The following is an 18,027-nucleotide window of genomic DNA, read 5'->3' as shown; positions in this document are numbered from 1 at the left end:
AGTTGAGTTGAGTGGATGGATGGCAGAAGGTTATGTCTTATGAGTATGAGTTCTGGATGATGCTTATGGGTTGATGTCTTGGTTTATGTTGATTTACAAAAGTGGGTTTTACTGGCTTTACATCATTATAGATTAGGTTTGAAGAATGGATGATACACTTAAAGTTGGGTGCTGGGTATGTGACTGGAATCCATACGGCATAGAAATATTATACAGGAAGGTGGAAAGAACATTCGATATGGCTGTAACTACAGCAAATCAACTAAGCCAGCCAGACATATGCACTGTTAACCATACAGTCATGCCACTGAAACAGGCTAGAACCCAAAACTATCAAGTAAAGAATTGGCATCCGGCTCTTGGAACGTCGTCGGCGGTGGTTTCGGCTTCGGTTTCGGCGCCACAGCCGCCTGGATACTCTGCCGCAGACCATCCTTGATCGGCAGATCCGCAACCACCAGACTACTACGTCGTCGCAGCATCTTGCGATAATCAACGCCGTCGTCCTGCAGCTCGAGCGGTGTGTCTTTAGCTGGTTGAGGCGAGGGAGGTCCGCCCAGGAACTCCCAGTGACGTACTAAATCGAGAGCAAGTAGATCACAGCCCATGCGGTCATATAGACGGGCGTTGCGGATGACGAAACTCCACTCTGCTTGCGCGGACACTTTCGATGCACCTTTCAATGTTTGTAGCGTCTTTTCGCGCAGTTGTTTGTATAGAACGACTAATGCGGGGTCGTTGGATAAATATGACTTGGCTTGTAGGGGGATTATTCCGGGGCTGCCTGGAGATGCAGGAGTCTCGGGGATAAGTGACTCGACGGGGGACTGGTGATAGTTAGTTTCTATGCTTTTGTAATGTCATTTAGACTTACAATCAGCGACCGAACTGCCGGTCCTCGACGTCCCAGCATCCAAAAAGCCCACGAAGCCATCCACCGGTTGCCGTCAGAAGCAGCCTCAGGCAGGACCTTCTCTTCCAGGATTTCCTTCAGAACCGGACCGTCATCTCCCTCGTACGCACGCGTAATGGCAATGGCCAGCTGAAGGTCGCCGACTTGGTTTATGCAGACTAGAGCAGCATCACGCAAATGGTCGGCAAGAAGGAAGAACGTGGCAGCATATTCTGTGCCACGTTAGCCACACAGCACCGGGAATCAGCTTGCAGACGTACCAAATCTTCGCTTTCCAAGCAAGGCATATGCGTTCTTCAAAGCCGCCGTCTTCCATCGCTGTTCCTGAAAGTTGTTGGAAAGCAGTCGTTGCGTTGCACCTTGCTCGCGATGTCCATGCGCCATTCGCCACAGACCCTGAAGAACGTTCTTCTTCTTCAAGGCGAGGTAGTACAGTGAGCAGTCGATCGGGTTCTTGTCTTCGCTTTTGGTATACTCATTCCGGGCAACGACCTCCAGTTGCGTTCGCTGTCACCCGTTAGTACAATTTGATGAACCACGAAGACTTCTCTTACCACGGCAGCAGCGTTAGACAGCCACATGAACATCCCGCTCTCTCTAGCCGCCTTCCACGTCAGCTTTCCGCTGAACTGTCGAGACACAAGGTCGACTAAGATGTCCTGGCTGCCGCTATAGAAAGCCCAGACTATTTCTCGCCAGGAAACCGTGTCCTTGTTCGCCACGCCTTGGCTCCTGCGCAGCATATGCTGCCGGAAGAAGAGAAGATATCGAGCAGCGTTGTCATCCATTGAGCGCCGATGCTTCTCAACAGTCGCAACGCACTCGATCGTGTCCACAAGACGAAATTGCTCTTGACTAGAAAGCTGGGGCAGAGCGAAACGTGCCAGGTTCTCGTTGAGCATTACAGCTGTATTTTCATCCACTACTGTTGACTCATCCTCCAGAGAAAGGTCCGCATATGAGGAATTCATCTCTTTGGATGTGGCTCTTTGCGGGGTCTAGAAAGTTAGCTACGTAGCTGAGGGACAGTCCAGGACTTACATCATGTTCCGCGTAGAAATCCTCCAAAGGCATGTCCAAGAAGCCATCGACGTCATCACCTTCCGTGTGGAACTTGAGTTTGCGATGGAGATTCATGAGGACAGCGTGCACCAGATTGTTCTTGCCGCTCAGGATGCACTGAGCCAGGAATTGCGGGTGGAAAACAGGCAGCGGCCCATTCAGCCGGCTGACAATCTCAAAGAGGTCAACCGTAGGTGACCCGCGAGCTGGAATGCGCAGCTGAGTGACCAGGTGATCCGCAGAGTCTATATCATTTCCATAGACGAAGAGTTGGTTCCCAGCTCCGATGGCAAGGCAGCCATTGCTAAGCCAGCATGAATCGCCGATCGGATGAGGGGTGAGATCGCGAATCCAGATCTCGCGGATCTGCGTCCACGACGGACGCGAGTCAAGGTAGTCATAACGAAGTTGGGATAGTAAAATGACTTTATGAGGAAAGCCAACGGCTAGGATTGACTGCATGTCGGGAGTCGATGTCCAGTCAAGGTCACGGATGATTTCGCCTTGCGAGAAATGGTCCTCGAATTCGAGCTGCGCATCGTTCATATCCCAGATCGTCAGATGCGTACGGTCTTCATCCACCAGAGCAGCTTTCCTGATGGAGCTTCCGCTGGCAAGGGTCGGATTCGTAATGCCCGTCTCGACCGTCGAAGTCAAAAGCCATTCAACGCGACTCTTTTCCCTTTCGATCTTGGCCGTCCATGTTCGGACAATACCAGTCTTGGTATATGATAGCGCTATATCGGGCGAGAAGAGATCAAAGAATCCAGACATTTCCGCTTTGCGGCCGGCTGGATCGACAGGCAAGATGTAAGCCATGTCTTCATCCAGGCCCAGATGGAAAGTACAGAATTTCCGGAGCTGACAGGGAGCACCATCGGCCTTCCCATTGGTTTGCTCGGCAGTTGGCAGTCGAAACTCCCAGGCGATTCCATCCATGCTCGCCCCGATCGTTGCTACATATACTACCCCGTTCTTTTCGGCAGTAGGAATCGGCAAGACACATAGCGGTTTGCTTGATAGTTGAAAGGTCGTAGCGGCCAGCTTTTTGGCATGGAATGGGCGAATATCCCAAAAGGAAATCGCATTGTGATGGAGGTTGACGAGAAAGTCTCCATCTTCGAGCACACAGCTGCGATGGATATGTTCCTTGGAGAACAACGAGCTCTGGCGAAGAAGCACCGTGCCATTGTCTCGTTGCTTTTGTCTCCAGATCAACGCCTTGTTATCATCCGTGCGCGAGGCAAGCGTATGACCAATAGCATTACGAACGATCTTCTTAATAGGCCCGTTGTGTCCGGTCCAAGACGCCTTCATGGCGACCCGGTTTTGGCGCGGCGCGGGATCGAAGAGCACATCAACTGGCGAGTCAAACCACTCAATTCGGCCGTCGAAATGATGGACCAAGACACTGATCGAGTCGCCCGGCTCTGCACCTTGAAATGCATACAGCTGCGCATAGTCTTCTTCCTGGGAGATACCAGGCATCAAAGCGAAATTCAACCCTTCCACATGCAAGATATTGAACATGTTCAGTTCGGATTTGGCCTTGGACCCAACATCTTCCAAGGCCCAGGCCGACATATGCCCTTGTCCATCTATCACCACGCAAACTTCCGGGCTCTTGTTCGCAACTTCAATGATATGCTCCAGCGTGTGATTATCCTTATTCCCCGTACTCCTCTGCACAGCTCGCTCCGTGGCCATGCAAAAGTCCCGGCTGTCAACGATAAACCCATACCGGCGGGTTGTGTCGCTTTTGTCTGTTGCATGCCTTGGCTGAACCGAGGTAGCCATGTCGATTTGCGCCCATAGTTGTAGGGCAGCCGGAGCATGGTGATCGATGGTCGCCCACACCCGAATCTTATTGTCCGCGCACAAGGTATAGAACACGTTGTCCATAGATTGCTCCCGATGGTAGGGTCTCCGCCAATGTATCCCGGTGATGACGGTCGGGTGGGGAAGATACGAGACCTCGAACCGAATATCAGTACCGAACGCGAGCCGTCGCCATACTTTCAACATGCGATCGTAATGCCCCGTGGTGACTAACAAAGTCGCGTCGGGCGAGAATCGCGCAAACTTGACCGGGTTCGCCAGCTTCTGCTTCCACACTTGACGCGGGTTATCGTTCAAAAACCAAAGGGTGAGGTGTGAGTTGCCCAGAAGCAGCTCGTCGGAAGAGCCCCATGACAGGGTACGGATCGTCTCATTGTCGTCGTCGCTGCGAAATGTTTGCACTAGAGACCACTATCCCAAGTTCCATCAGCATACCCCTCAATGCCTTCCTGGGCGTCCCAACCGGTACATCATACCATCCATTTCAGGGACAACGGACCTTCAATGTTTCATGCTGAATTCCATATGGTTGATATATAAACACGTCCGGTCCACCACACACGGCAATCTTTCCAGAGACTTCATCTATAGTGACCGCCTCCAGGGCGTCGGTATCGTCGACATAGATGGTTTGTAGAAGCTGGTGCGGACCGCCGAGGATCACCAGTGCATGGCCAGAGATGTACACCTATAGTGAACGGAACGGAACGGAAAGCGATTAGCCACACTGCCTCAAGAATCCCGGTCAAGCTAAACAAAAGACCCAAGAGCTCTTACAACGATGCGAAGACCATCCCACAGCGCCGTGCTGAAAGACTGGAGCTTCGTTTGGGGCCTCCCCGGCAGTACCGCTCGCATCGAGGCGGTTGGAGGTCAAACGGTTGATGCGCCTAGATGCGCTCGCGGTGGCGCTACACCATTGCCAGGTGGACGGCAAGAGAAGTCGAGCTTGGAAATCAGGGAACGAGCGAGAGGGGATTGCAATGAACGAAGGATTGCGGATTGTTGGATCCGGGGACACGGGGCCAGCTCAGTCCCAATCGCAAAGGGCGATCGCCACGGGCCCCGTGATCCACACCGCCCAACCATCGCTGCCGTACCCCGGACTCATTCATGCTGCATTTGCTTTCTCTTCCAGTTGGCGTGGGAAGCATTTGCTTATGGACCCCTCCTGCTATGCAAGGACAGCCATGTCATCCAAATGGGGATCAACCTAGCTACCAATATCTAATCCGGCCTGATAAGACCCGGCAGGGATTATCATGAGATCATCATCGAGCGTCTAGCCAGCGCATAAATTAATATGGAAGATGAGCTCCCTACGTCATGGCCATCGGTTAAAGGTCCAACCCAATCGGAGAAAGATTCTAGAAGACCTACCTATCATAATGCCTGGTTAGGAAGTGCCAAAGGCCTCAACTTTTCCTTACCCGACCGAGGTACATAAATAATTGCCGTCCATATTTACTCTTTCATCTACCTGGCAATGATGCTTGATCTCTGACTGAGCATGTGTTTGACTTTTTTGCCCATTCTGAGTTGAACGGAGAATCAAGTGAAAGAACCGGAGCAGATGGTAAAGTTAAGACATGATCATAAGTTTGATTCCAATGATATACCATGTGATTCGTCATTAAACCGTCCTGGCGGTCCCAAACAACCGACGCGGAGTGTATATCCAATCAACAGAAAGTAATCTACACAATGTCCTACGATGCAAAAGGGTATCAAGTCCTTCGGCCAAAATTGCCCATCCAAAAACAAAAGAAAACAAAAGAAACCAAATGTACATGCCAAATCATATACAACCATCACGGTCGTCGGCTGGCCGATTTCCGACCATCTGTCGGCGACTCGGGTGGTTCTTCATCCACAAACCGGACACTTGTACCTAGCGTGCTCGCTCGTCCAGCACGGCGTCTGGCCGACGTGGTCCGGGGTAATATGGCTCCTGCGCGCAAAAGTCGACTGGCAAATGGTGTGTATAAGGGTGTCGCCGGGGTGGTCGAAGCCTGCGCCATGGCTTGCGCTCGTGCAGCTCGCTTGGATGGAGAGGTGAGGTAGTTGGGCGTTGCCAGCGGGGTGGTCGAAATGGGTTGGGTGTCTACAACCAAGCCATTGGGTTTGAAAGGCGTGGTGGTCTGGTACCAAGGGTCGAAAATCCGTTGGTTCGTATCGGTTCGATATGGAGACGCTCCGTCGTAATTTTTCGTCGGACTGACTAGAGGCCCCGGTGCATCTCGAGACTCGGACCGAATTCGTGCTTTTTCCAACCAACTGCGGAACATCCCCCGACAATGCTTCCTCAGGTTCCGCTCTTTCATGGCATCCGCGGTCTCAGAGCTGCTCTTGACCTGGAAAACACGGAAGCTGAGCTTACGCAGCTGGATATTGGCCTGGGCTAGGACATGCACCCGGTTCATGTTGTTTGCCTGTTCCTCCTGACGTTGACCCACAAGAAAGGCCTCAGTCCAGCGCGTCAATTGCTCGCTCACAATTTGATGTGCATAGTGATTATCGGCATCCTCACAGTCCTGAATCCGGTTTATCGTCTTTTCTTGCCATCGAATCAGAATCTCAGATACCAGAGACAAGGAGTTCTGTCGCGAGACCTGTATGGCCTGCTGTTCCATATCCGTGACATGTTGGGACTTGGAGTGCCAATGAGATAAAGCTTTGGATGCAAGCGTGATCTTGATCCTCCTCCTGGTCTGGATATAGGCATCCTGGCGGCGCTTTCTTGCGGATTCGATTGTCGCCACACGCCATTTCTTGGTGAACTTTGTGGCCAAGAAGTAGAATCTAGCGTTCTGAGCCCAACCCTCTATCTTTATCAAATGCTGAAACTTCGAACGCCACGCCACGAGCGATTCCTGCGCCAGGCGTGGGGCATAAAATTCCGAGGCAACAACTTCTCTGTCACGTTGCAATGCTAGCTGATCCCGCCAGCGTTCCAGCTTTGATCGGAGTAGATCTTCGTTCCGTTGATCTTCAAATACCTCTGCACGATCGAGCAATTGAGCATAAGTCCCCCGGACACTTGTCACGAAAATGGAGAAGACCTCGCGTTTGATCCGCTGTTCCCTAATGCGCTGCATAAGACGGTATCTTTCTGTCAGGATCCATTTGTACATTGCTTCCAACTTAAGCCGTTCCTCAATTCTTGCATAAAGCGCCTGGCAGCGAAGCAAATCATTCCACGTCGTCCACGAATTGCGCAAGACCCTTTGTCGGTCCATCTCCCTCGCTTGCTTCAACATCTGGGCACGGTGTACCCATTGCGAATAAGCCGCTTGAAGGATGTGTGTATCGACCATTTTGGTAACGCGAGAGGCCACCGGGGCTAAATGAGCTTGAGCCTTCCATTCTCCGAATGATTCCTCCAGAAGCTGCCGGCGCTCTGTTAATACCGCTTGTTGTTCAGTAGCAACCACACCTCGGGTTCTTTGGAGCCATGCTTGCAATATTGAACCCATCGCATGCTGTTTATTTCTGACTTCGATCTCATGCATGGTTTCTCTGTTTGTTCGAAACTTGCGCAGCCAATACAGTAGGGAGCGTCTCTTTAGGCAATAGTCGTGCCATTGAGGAGCGCGGTGTTCGCAAAAGCTCCAGAACCATTGCCAGTAGAAGGTGTGTTTGGATTTCTCGCTACTGATCGTAACAGCTTTTGCCTCGTCCTCCTTGATTTGCTTGGTTCTTTTCAGCCAGGTATTGAAAGGTCTTCGCATAGCAAAGCGCTGGGATTTCAATTCGTTGACTGCGGTGATCTCTCGCCATGCGTGAAAGTATTTGACGCCAAGGAGATGGCGCCGGGCTGCAGACGTCCTGGCGACCTCTTCTGATGTAAGTTGCGCCCAGTGAGAGAAAGCCTTGGTCAGGAGAAAGAGATCCCGAGCACGTCCAGCGCGCTCTTCAAGATGTTTGAAAAATCTTTCCGTTCGTTCTGTCTGGCGTCTTTCCTGAATGATCGTATGCCACGTTTCAAAGGCTTGGCGAATCAAGGTATACCGGTCTCGATTGACAGCGACAATTTCCATGTTATGATGGCTCTGCCTGGCTTGGATAGCCCTCTTGAGCCACTGAGTAAGCACTCGACGGTTGATTGCTCGTTGACGGTACATATTAAACGTCGACGCGTCCCGCAGCAAATCCGAAAGTGATGGTCGATAAAGCATTTCTGGGGGCATCTCCGGTCGTTCAATGTGATTGATACCCTCTTCCTCGGAAGATACCGATGATCGTTCTCCCTCTTCATCCGAGCCATTAGACGAATCTTTCGAACGCCGTGCACGTGCGCTTTCAGCTATTCTTTCTGACCGGTCGCGGTCGACGGCAGACCGGGCATATAGGCCGTTGGGAAGAGGGTTTTCGTCGGGCGGTTTCGATTGCGCAGCCAGAAGGTCCATACGACTCATAAGTCGGCGACCTACTTCTATAAACTGCGCCATCAACTGGGTTCTGTCAGGCGAGTCAGCTTCTTGAGAAACTACCGCACGCTTCGGGGACGGCGACGGTTTCGAAAACGGATACTCGGGCTTTCCGACTTCCAGTCGCGACATGGACGATCGTGAGCTCGGGCGATTGATCAAGCTCCTTTGCGTAGGATCGTCACCGACATCGTACATAGAGTTGAAGGATGCTCGTCTCCGTAGAGGTGTCTGTAAATGGGGCTGGGGCTGTGTCGAGTCTTCTCGAGTATCACGAACCCTCCGCCTGGGCCTACTCTCGATCGATGGCACACTGTCCGCAAATGTTTCATCGTAGCCATCATCCTCGCCGAATTCGATGACGATGCCCATCCGTTCTAGCAAGTTCTCAAACTTCTCGAAGAGCGAGGTCCCTATGGCATCTTTGCTTCCCATTTTGAGCAAGAAGCGCATGCAGGCATAGCCTGGGTCTGCGTCCACGCCATGTTCCGCAATAACCTCATCGTAGGCATTGAACAACACTCGGTAGGGGAGGCGCTCGACTTCTGGGTCCCGCTCGGCGCGGGTGATGACTTGGTAGAGAAGGCCGACATCTACGTGGACACGGAGAACTATTAGTACAACTGGGACCCGTCGGCGGGTAATCGTAGGAAATCCGACGGCATACCTTCATCTGTAAGCGAGGGGTCTTCGTAGGACAAAGGTCTTCGCTGAAGGGGAACGGGAGGCATCGAACTGTCCGCGGCCTAAGGCGCGTTTTTCGCATCTGGGTCATGGAGGCGGAACAGGAAATCAACCATTGCGAGGCACACGGTTGAGGTGGGAGGCAGAGGCCCACAGTGGTCGAGGCTGAGAGTCAAGCAGACCGCAGGAGAGATCCCAGATGGACCTATGGACCCAATGGCACGGCCAGCGACGAGTCATTGGCTTTTGGGCCCCCAAGTTGTTTTTTGGTCGTGTCGCGCCGGCGATGGAATGTGCCTGGTCAGCTGATCTCTTACATAACCCCGGTATTTTCCCTGCATCCCCCGTCACAGTCCGTGACATCTGCTGTTGCTATGCAAGTTGGGCTGTTGCTATAGCATCCATCCACCATGGCCTCGACCAAGACCCGGCCCATCGAAAAGTTTGCAAAGGCCACCTCCAAGTGCTCGTTAGAGGTAGGCTTCTCTCTGGCCCGGCCATCTCCGAGTATACACTGACGGAAGGCGTCCAGGCGGCTGCGTACGGCAAATGCGTGGTGGCTGATTACAATGCCGTGCAGAAAGACATGTGCGCCAAGGAGTTCATGAAACTTAAGGACTGCTTCTTGGTGAGGTCGAGCATCGTTGGCCAGCATACACTGCTAACTCAAACTCAACAGGCAGCGTCAAAGAAAGTTTAATGGTGGCTGGGTTGCAGAAGAGCTACGTTGGTTAGGCACTTGGGCTGGTTTTGGCGGTGTCTAAGGAAAAACTTCATTATTGTAGAAATCATCATCATAAACATGTGTAATTTTATTCAGCAAAACTCGTAAAAAACAAACATCGTACTCTGTGGGAATTGTATGGTCTAAGCTACCAACATCGCGGGTTTAGATCGTCCGAAAGTCTACAACTTAAGCAAACGCAACAAGAAGGTTGCCTTCTGGACTTCTTGCTCCTCCTGGATGATCATTTCCGGCTCGTCACCGCTGGGCAGCTTGCCGTGCACGAGCTCGTACCGGTCGAGAGGTCTGCGCACAACCTTCTCGATGGCCTGGGCCTGCGTTTCGAAAGCCTTGTCGATGCCGACATCTTCGGGGTCAGACAGGACGGCATACTCCATCTTCACGTCGTCGGTGGGGACAAGACCCGCCTTCTTACGAAGACGCTGCAGACGGTTGATGATCTCTCGGCCCAATCCCTGCTCGGCCAACTCGGGGTACAGATTGGCGTCCAGGATAGTCAGCGCATCATTATCCGTGTTCGGCTCCATGTTCGCCGACGAGGAGTCCTCCTTGAGGCCACGCTTAACGACCAGGTCGCCTTCAACAAGCTCGATGCCGTCAACAAGCATCTTCTTCTCTGCAACAAACTTCTTCACATCTTCACTGGTAAGGGATGGCAAGGCCTTCTTGACCTTCTGAACTTCCTTCTTGAGCTTCTTGCCCAGCGTCGGCCAGTCGGCACTCACACTGTACTGGACATTGTATTTGGCCTCGTCAGAGGTCAGGACAAGGTCAAGGATGTTTAGTTCCTCGAGGATGTAGCTCTGCAGAGACTTGACATCGTCCAGGTACTGCTGGTCCTGGTGGATCACGACGAGGGTCTTCAAAGGCGTCTTCAGCCCAATGTTCCGGCGCTCACGGGAGATACGGGCCAACTCAATGACCTTCTGCATCCGCGACACCCGCCTCTCAACAACCTCATCGAAGAGTTCCTCACGAACTTCGGGGAAAGGAAGGAAGTGAACACTGCGGCTGTCCTCACTACGGAGCGCCTCAGGGATGTGGGGAAGGAGTTTCAGGTAGATGGTGTCGGTGAGGAAAGGCGTGAACGGAGCCAGACCCCGGACCAGAGTGTAGATAACCTCGAAGAGGGTGTTCAGGGCATGCAAGGTGTCATCAACACCATTCTCACCCTTAAGACGTCTCCGGTTGAACCGAATGTACCAGTTGGTCGTGTTGTCAATCAACTCAAGCAGACGAGGAACGACCGTGTACAGGCGGTATCCAGCCATCTCCTCGTTCACGAACTTGAGAAGACTCTGGCAACTGGCCAGGATCCAGCGGTCCATGACGTTGGTGTTGGTGGCCTCGGCCTTCGGGTCCCAGGTGTAATCAAAGCCCTGAGTCTTCTTGAACAGCGCCGCCTGGCCCTCAAAGAATTTGTAGCTGTTCCAGAGGGGAAGGAGGACCTTGGCAACAATCTCCTTGACACCGGACTCCTTGAACCGAAGGGGCTCTGCGCGCACAACAGGGGAATTAATCAAGTAGAGACGAAGAGCATCGGAACCGTAACGGTCCATAACCAGGGAGGGATCGGGGTAGTTCTTCAATCTCTTCGACATCTTCTTTCCATCTTCCGCAAGGACAATGCCATTGACGACACAGTTCTTGAAGGGAAGTTTACCGAAGAGATGGGTACCCAACACGGTCAGGGTGTAAAACCAACCACGGGTCTGATCGAGACCTTCCGCGATGAAGTCACCGGGGAAGCTCTGCTCGAACTGTTCCTTGTTCTCGAATGGGTAGTGCTGGGATGCGTAGGGCATGCTTCCAGACTCGAACCAGCAGTCGAAAACCTCGCTCACACGGCGGAGAACGCCCTTGCCCTGCTTGCTCGGGATGGTGATGTTGTCTACCTTGTCGCGGTGGAGGTCCGTGAGTTCTCCCTCGTAGCCACTGAGCTGCTTGAGCTCTTCTGCGCTACCAACAGCCACGACCTCCTTGAAGTCATCGCTCACCCACAAAGGCAGCGGGGTACCCCAGAATCGGTTTCTCGAGATGTTCCAGTCACGAGCATTCTGGATCCAGCTGGAGAATCGTCTTTCCTTAACGAAGCTAGGCACCCAGTGGGAGTCGTCGATACCCTGGAGCATCTGGGGGATGATAGGTCCGATCTTGACGAACCACGCCGGTACAGCACGGTAGATCAAGGGAGTGTCAGAGCGCCAGCAGAATGGGTAACTGTGAGTAATCTGGCTGTCGACAACCAAGCGACCAGCAGCCTTAAGGTGCTTAATGATACCTCTGTCGGCCGCCTTGACGTGTTGGCCTTCGAAATCCTTCACTTCGGCCGTGTAGCAACCCTTTTCGTCGACGGGGTTAGGGGGAAGTCGAGATTCGCTAATAACACCTCCCTCCATACCAACTCTGTAATCGTCCTCACCGAAAGCGGGAGCCTGGTGGACAATACCGGTACCATCCTCGGCAGTGACGTACTCGGCGTTCAAAACCCGGAAACCGTAATCCTTGAACTCTTCGTAGAAGTAATCGAAGAGGGGCTTGTACTTCCAGTCTTTCATGGTAGCACCCTTGAAGCGGTCGACAATCTTGAACTTGGCCTTCTTGGGGTCCTTGTACAGGGTCCGGAGCAGAGACTCGAGAAGAATGTAGTGCTTTCCAGAAGCCTCGTCAAGAATCTTGATATATTCAAAGGTGGGGTTGACCGCAAGAGCGATGTTGGAAGGCAGGGTCCATGGCGTGGTCGTCCATGCAAGAAGGGAAGTCTCGGGATCCTCCACCAGGGGGAATGTGACGACGACTGCAGGGTCTTGCACATCCTTGTAGTTTTGCTGCGCCTCGAAGTTACTGAGAGGGGTGTTGAGGGCGGTCGAGTAGGGCATCACACGGTAGCCTCTGTACACGAGGTCCTTGTCGAAGAGCTGCTTGAATACCCACCATACTGATTCCATGAAGCTCACATTCATGGTCTAAATTGAAGTCAGCATGCCACTGCAGGTTAAACAGATACAAGAATATGGAAAGACAGCAGCAGGGCACGATCTCAAATGCCTAATGAAGCCTCCGAGGAAATATAAGGAAGAAGGAAGACCGAGGGTAATGGACACACCTTGTAGTCATTGTCGAAGTCAATCCAACGACCAAGTCTCTCGATAGTCTGGCGCCATTCCGAAGCGAATCTCATGACAATGGCTCTGCACTCCTCGTTGTATTTTTCAATTCCAATCTTCTGGACAGCCTCCAGGCCCGACATGCCCAGTTTCTTGTCGATCTCGTACTCGATGGGCACACCATGGGTATCCCAGCCAAAGCGACGCTCGACATAGTGGCCCTTCATCGACCAGTAGCGCGGGATGATATCCTTGATAGTGGAGGCCAACAAGTGACCATAGTGAGGAAGACCAGTCGCGAACGGGGGCCATCGTAGAAGGTGTAAGGTTTACGACCTTCGGAGAGCTCGACCTGCCTCCGGAAGGCGTCGATCTCCCTCCACCGCTGGAGGATGACCTCCTCCTCGTGGGGAAAATCAATGGACATGACGGGCGGGAAGAAAGTGCAGGAGGAAAGGAGTTGATGCGATCTTCCAGGGAGGGATCCGCGGGGTAGATTTAAGCCCAAGGTGCGCACAGCGGCAGAATCGTTTTGAGTCACCCCGCGCACCGATTTTTTGTTCCCGGTAGCCAATCAGCGCCGGCCCCGCCTACCGCCGGAAGAGGGTTCGGTTTGCCCCGTCGCAGATCGAGACTAGTAACTACTCCTATGACTATGTACAAAGAAAGGACTATCATCGGCTTACATTCCATGGACCATGGCTCTGACTCACGAACCATGCCAGTGCCTTCATTGTGTATCTGAAGGTGATGGGGAGATCCCTATCCAAGGTTATGACTCACGACGTCTACGCCTCGAGCAGTGGTACAGTTCTGCCCCCCTCATTAAGCTGTTTCATCCGCCTCATCCTCGTCCTCGTCCTCCTCATCCTCATCCTCATCTTCATCCTCATCATCGTCTTCAGCCTCGGATACTTCTTGTCCAAGATCCTTCAAACGTTGCTATGGAACACTATGAGTCATATGCGTGACTGTAACAGGGTCAATTGGCTTACCTTATCTTGGTTTCTCTTGGCCTCCAGATCTCCGAAAACAATCAGCAGATCCTCAAGCTCAGACTGTGCGGCTTGACGGGCTTCTTCTTTCTCAACGGCTTCGGCCTTGGCCTTCTCGAGCGCTTCCCGGGCCTCAGCAAGGGCCTCAGCAGCCTTACGTGCAGCCGCCTCTGCCTTTTCGACATCGCTTTCGGCCTTATCAGCTCGCTTCTCCAATGCAGTGCACTTGGAGGATGATTCATCGCGCGCGGCCTGTAGGTCTTGCGTGGACTTCTCTCTAGCGGTGTCCATTTCTGATTGTAGAGCCTGTGTCGCAGATTTGAGATCAGCAACCTCAGTCTCATGCTGCTTCTTGACAGCCATCATGTCAGACTGAAGAGCCTTGATGGTTTCCTTGAGACTGGAGACTTCAATCACATGTTTTCCCTTGCCATTCTCGATTTCAGATTGAAGGTCTTGGATCGTCTTGTTCAGATCGGAGACTTCAGTCGCATTTTGCCCGTTGCTTGCGTCAATCTCTGACTGCAATCTTTGGATTGTCTTGTTTAGATCTGAGATCTTGGACTCATGTTGTCCATTGCTTGCATCGATCTCAGACTGTAGTTGCTCTATAGTCTTGTTTAGATCTGAGATCTCGGACTCATGTTGTCCTCTGCCTGCACCGATCTCAGACTGTAGTTGCTCGATTGTCTTGTTCAGACCCGAGATCTCGGACGCATGCTGTCCTCTTTCTGCGTGAAGTTCCGACTGTAGCTTCTCAATTGTAGTGTTCAACTCAGAGAGCTCGGCGGCATGTTGTCCTTTGCTTGCATCAAGTTCCGACTGGAGATTCTGGAGTGTGCTGTTCAGGTCCAAAACCTCCGCTACATGCTGTCCCTTCAACTTTTCTGTCTCTGACTTTAGGGCCTGAATTGTCGTAGTCAAACCAGCGACGTCACCCAAGTGTTGGTCCTTGGCGCGAGTCAGATCAGATTCGAGTGCTCGAATCTTCTTCTGCAAATCGGCAACCTCAGCTTCGTGATGCTCCTTTACCCGGAGACTTTTCCTCTCATGATCTGCGGATGTCTCCTTCAGCTGCCGGTCAATAGCTCGAAGCTGCTCGCCGTGTTGCTTCAACAGCACATTTTGAGCGTGTTTTTGCTGTTCCTTCAAAACAGCCAATTCCTGTTCGTGACTTTTTTTCAACGAATCACAGATGTGCTGTAGCTTGGAAGACTCTACTGTAGTGGCATCTCTTGTCTTTCGGTGCTCGGCCTGTTCCTGCTCGAGCTTGGAATGCAGGGCCAGCAGATCCGACTCCAGCTTTTGGGCCGCATTGCCTTTTTCTTCAAGTTCTGCCCGAAGAGAGTCCACTAAGTCGCGGGATACCCCCCTTTCAACTCCGTTGGTAATCACTGAGATCTCCATCTCGGGCTCCCGGTCGATTGCGCGTATCAAACGGCTGAAGTGATCTTTCAGGAATTCAACGAATGTTCTGTCGAAATAGATCTCAGGCAGGCCACCATCATACTGTGCCCCCACCGTCTGCGGCAAGACCTCAAAATCACGTACCAGAGGATTTTCTCTGAACCTAGTAATCCGATCAATGTACTGTTCTCGTCCCAGTTGTTCGATCAACAACTTGTGCAATGTCTTCCGGGGTATAGGCGAGTCTTTGGAGGAAAACTCATATATGACTCCCAGTAGAATTGTGCAAAGACCGGGTACGAGCACATTGGTAGCGCCACGATGCTTGATTTCCTGCAATAAAGTTTGTATACTGCTGCCCTCGCCCAGAAAGTCATTTACAGCGTCCGGTTCTTCGAATAGCCACCCGCAAAGCAACATCAGGTAACCAAGAGTAATTCTTTCATCATCCCCTCGCTGTATACCAGTGATGAGGTTGCCTACTATCGTCTGGATGCAAGTGATAACTTCTTCGCCTTGTTCGGCATCTCCTTCGGTCACCCCCATTGCTATCGCTTTCGCTTCGGCGTTCTCGAACAGCAATTGGTACATCAAGACAGATGCCATCCAGGTCTGATATGGGTCCGCATTACCTCGAGCCTCCGGTGGCGTCAACAGGACAGACAGAATATTCGGGATCTGGTCCTCGCCGCTAACATGACCCTGGATCGCTCTTCCTAGAACATGGACTCGGATCCCTGAGTGGTTTGCGAAGAAAGCCTTGATACATTCGCAAGCGGCAAGTCGCGCATCCAGGAGCGAAATCGGGGCGGGCTCCAGGGTGAGCTTCAGCATGGCTTCGATGACATTTATCCGTTGGAGTTCCTTGGGCGTCGTGTCACCGTTGGCAGCATTCTGGGCAGGATTTGAGCCCCAAATGACGTCGACATCACCGAACCTTTCCTGTAGTGGTTTGTTTCCGCGGATCAAGTCGGCACAGGTTGCCAGTGCCTGCAATAGTCAGTTGTACATTCACGGTGACGATTAATGCCACCTACTTTGGATGTTACATTGACATTAAATCTTTGGCCAAAAGCTGTGTTCAAAACTTGCTCCATGACACCATTGTTCCAAAATGCCATCTGATTGGCAGGGGTGTTGATTCCACCTTTGATAAGGAAAAGCTGGACGATAACTAATAGACCCCAGAGATTCTTGTCGCGATGTGCGAGAGCCCACTGTGGAGTGGGCTCCTCGGACTCCTGTTCTTGATTGGCATCTGTAAGAAGCTTGGCTAGCCTCTTAACGCAACCCGTCTCCCGGAAATATGATTGGTTGGATATGTTAAGCCTCAGAAGGTTTGCGAGCAGGGAGAGGCAGTCTTCGACCACCTCCGACCCGTGTGTCAGGGCGCCTTCTGCATCTATCAAGGAGAAGATAAGATCAAATGCATTTTCAAAGGCGACAAGCTTTTGGAATTCCTCCGAGGCTGGGGTCAGAGCGATAAGGAGGATCAATGCTTCTACTCAGTGCACACTCATGATTAGCAAAGAACCACACCCATCACTTAGGGGTTCAGGGGAAGCGGTAAACGTACCATTGCGCACCGGCTCTCGAGCATCTCCCAGAGCACTTACCAACCTTGGTATGCCCAGCGGAGCAGTCAAAATACATTCTTGCGTTCTTTCCGGTCGTGCACTCGAGATCTGGAACATCAACTGTAAAGAATACAAGCGAGAATAGAAGTCTCGGTTGTCTAAGAGGTCGAGGAGCGCAGTGATATTGTCTTGTCGCTTTATTCCGTCAGCAAATGTAGGCTGCTGACAGTAGCATATACGAACCTGCGTAAACTCATCGGAAAGCCAGAGAGCTATTTCGTCTGATGCTTCGGGCTAGACAGCGCACATCAGCATGTGTTGCAGACCGACCCAGCTAAGGAGACCACCAACACTATTCTCATCCGGAGTAAATAACATCAACAAGGTCTCCAAGACCACTTTCAGGGTATCCACATCTTCGCGGTCGTTTCTGAGGCTGCTGATCAACGGGCGGAGTGCGCCCGATGCAACTGAGGCGGGAAAGGTCTTTGCAAAGCTTCTCAATCCTTGTATCGCTGCCCGCCGGTCTTCTAGGAGAGTTGCACTCTGCAGTCGACTACTCAGAGTGTTAATTGTGTCTGTGGCCGTTTGTTTGGCCGGCGCCTGCGACTCGAGGATTCGGAACATCGCAAGTGGTAGCTCGTAATTTCATGGTCACCGCCGGCCGGGGGCGTAGCAACTTATAGGCATTGGACGACGGGGGGGAGAGGCGTGGGTGATTCAGCCAGCTGAGTTGTTCTCTCCGAAGCTGCAACGGCAGCAATGGTGTTGGTGGTGGAAGTAGTCCGCGTAGTCCGCGTAGTGGATAGGTAGGTAGGTAAGTGTAGTGGGAGTAGACAAATAAGCCGCAATTATGATTGATGTGTCCCCATAGTATTGAGTAGTGGCCGGGTTAGCCACGCCAGGGGCCCGCTAGTCTGCCGGAACCGCGACAAGAGAAGCGCCGAGATCTCGGATTTCCATTGTCTGGCAAGTCAGGCCGGCTTGCGATCGCAGAGACTTCCAAGCCTCCGTCATCGCTCTGTACCTCTTTACTGGGCCGATTCTTTTCGCCAGTTTTTGCGCACCGTGCGGGATCGCGTTAAAGGAGTGTTACATTCACCTTTTCCCCACTCGGATTCTGTCACTGGTCATTGCTGCAAGCAACTCGGAGTTTGCCATAGCGGATGCAGGGCATCAGCGATACACCTTAAACTGCTAGATTCACATCCGTATATTTGTACAGGCAGCTTTCCCAGTCTTTGTCGAGTCATTCACCATCATGGGTG

General features: G+C 52.2%; 5 protein-coding genes across 5 annotated transcripts; 1 reads left to right on the top strand and 4 right to left on the bottom strand.

The window, feature by feature from the left end:
- Nucleotides 1-151: 151 nt before the first annotated feature.
- On the bottom strand, nt 152-4,808 carry BO94DRAFT_563307 (WD repeat protein). Its single transcript, XM_025614353.1, has 7 exons — nt 4,592-4,808; nt 4,314-4,502; nt 1,955-4,225; nt 1,468-1,911; nt 1,174-1,420; nt 875-1,125; nt 152-827 (listed from the first exon to the last, which is right to left on the bottom strand). Exons 1-7 carry the CDS (start codon nt 4,670-4,672, stop codon nt 318-320), a joined length of 3,993 nt encoding a protein of 1,330 aa, XP_025471516.1. The 5' UTR covers nt 4,673-4,808; the 3' UTR covers nt 152-317.
- A 590-nt stretch (nt 4,809-5,398) lies between these two features.
- BO94DRAFT_509450 (Sfi1 family protein) lies at nt 5,399-9,177 on the bottom strand. The gene is made up of 2 exons (XM_025609702.1): nt 8,912-9,177; nt 5,399-8,837 (listed from the first exon to the last, which is right to left on the bottom strand). Exons 1-2 carry the CDS (start codon nt 8,973-8,975, stop codon nt 5,626-5,628), a joined length of 3,276 nt encoding a protein of 1,091 aa, XP_025471515.1. The 5' UTR covers nt 8,976-9,177; the 3' UTR covers nt 5,399-5,625.
- Nucleotides 9,178-9,338: 161 nt separating this feature from the next.
- On the top strand, nt 9,339-9,789 carry BO94DRAFT_621212 (uncharacterized protein; the record flags this gene model as incomplete). Its single annotated transcript, XM_025616985.1, has 3 exons — nt 9,339-9,404; nt 9,461-9,556; nt 9,608-9,789. The coding sequence occupies 3 exons, from the start codon at nt 9,339-9,341 to the stop codon at nt 9,626-9,628; spliced, it is 183 nt and encodes a 60-aa protein (XP_025471514.1). The 3' UTR covers nt 9,629-9,789.
- BO94DRAFT_531688 (isoleucine--tRNA ligase ILS1) lies at nt 9,710-13,283 on the bottom strand. Its single transcript, XM_025610953.1, has 3 exons — nt 13,058-13,283; nt 12,780-13,031; nt 9,710-12,639 (listed from the first exon to the last, which is right to left on the bottom strand). Exons 1-3 carry the CDS (start codon nt 13,205-13,207, stop codon nt 9,835-9,837), a joined length of 3,207 nt encoding a protein of 1,068 aa, XP_025471513.1. The 5' UTR covers nt 13,208-13,283; the 3' UTR covers nt 9,710-9,834.
- Nucleotides 13,284-17,014: 3,731 nt separating this feature from the next.
- Nucleotides 17,015-17,605, bottom strand: BO94DRAFT_531686 (putative intracellular protein transport protein (UsoA)). The gene has a single exon (XM_025610952.1). The coding sequence runs from the start codon at nt 17,384-17,386 to the stop codon at nt 17,054-17,056; it is 333 nt and encodes a 110-aa protein (XP_025471512.1). The 5' UTR covers nt 17,387-17,605; the 3' UTR covers nt 17,015-17,053.
- Between the last annotated feature and the right edge of the window lie 422 nt (nt 17,606-18,027).

Source organism: Aspergillus sclerotioniger (genome assembly GCF_003184525.1).
Source record: "Aspergillus sclerotioniger CBS 115572 chromosome Unknown BO94scaffold_4, whole genome shotgun sequence".
NCBI lineage: Eukaryota > Fungi > Ascomycota > Eurotiomycetes > Eurotiales > Aspergillaceae > Aspergillus > Aspergillus sclerotioniger.
Note: the sequence above shows the minus strand (reverse complement) of the source record. Positions and strands in the feature narration are given on the sequence as shown.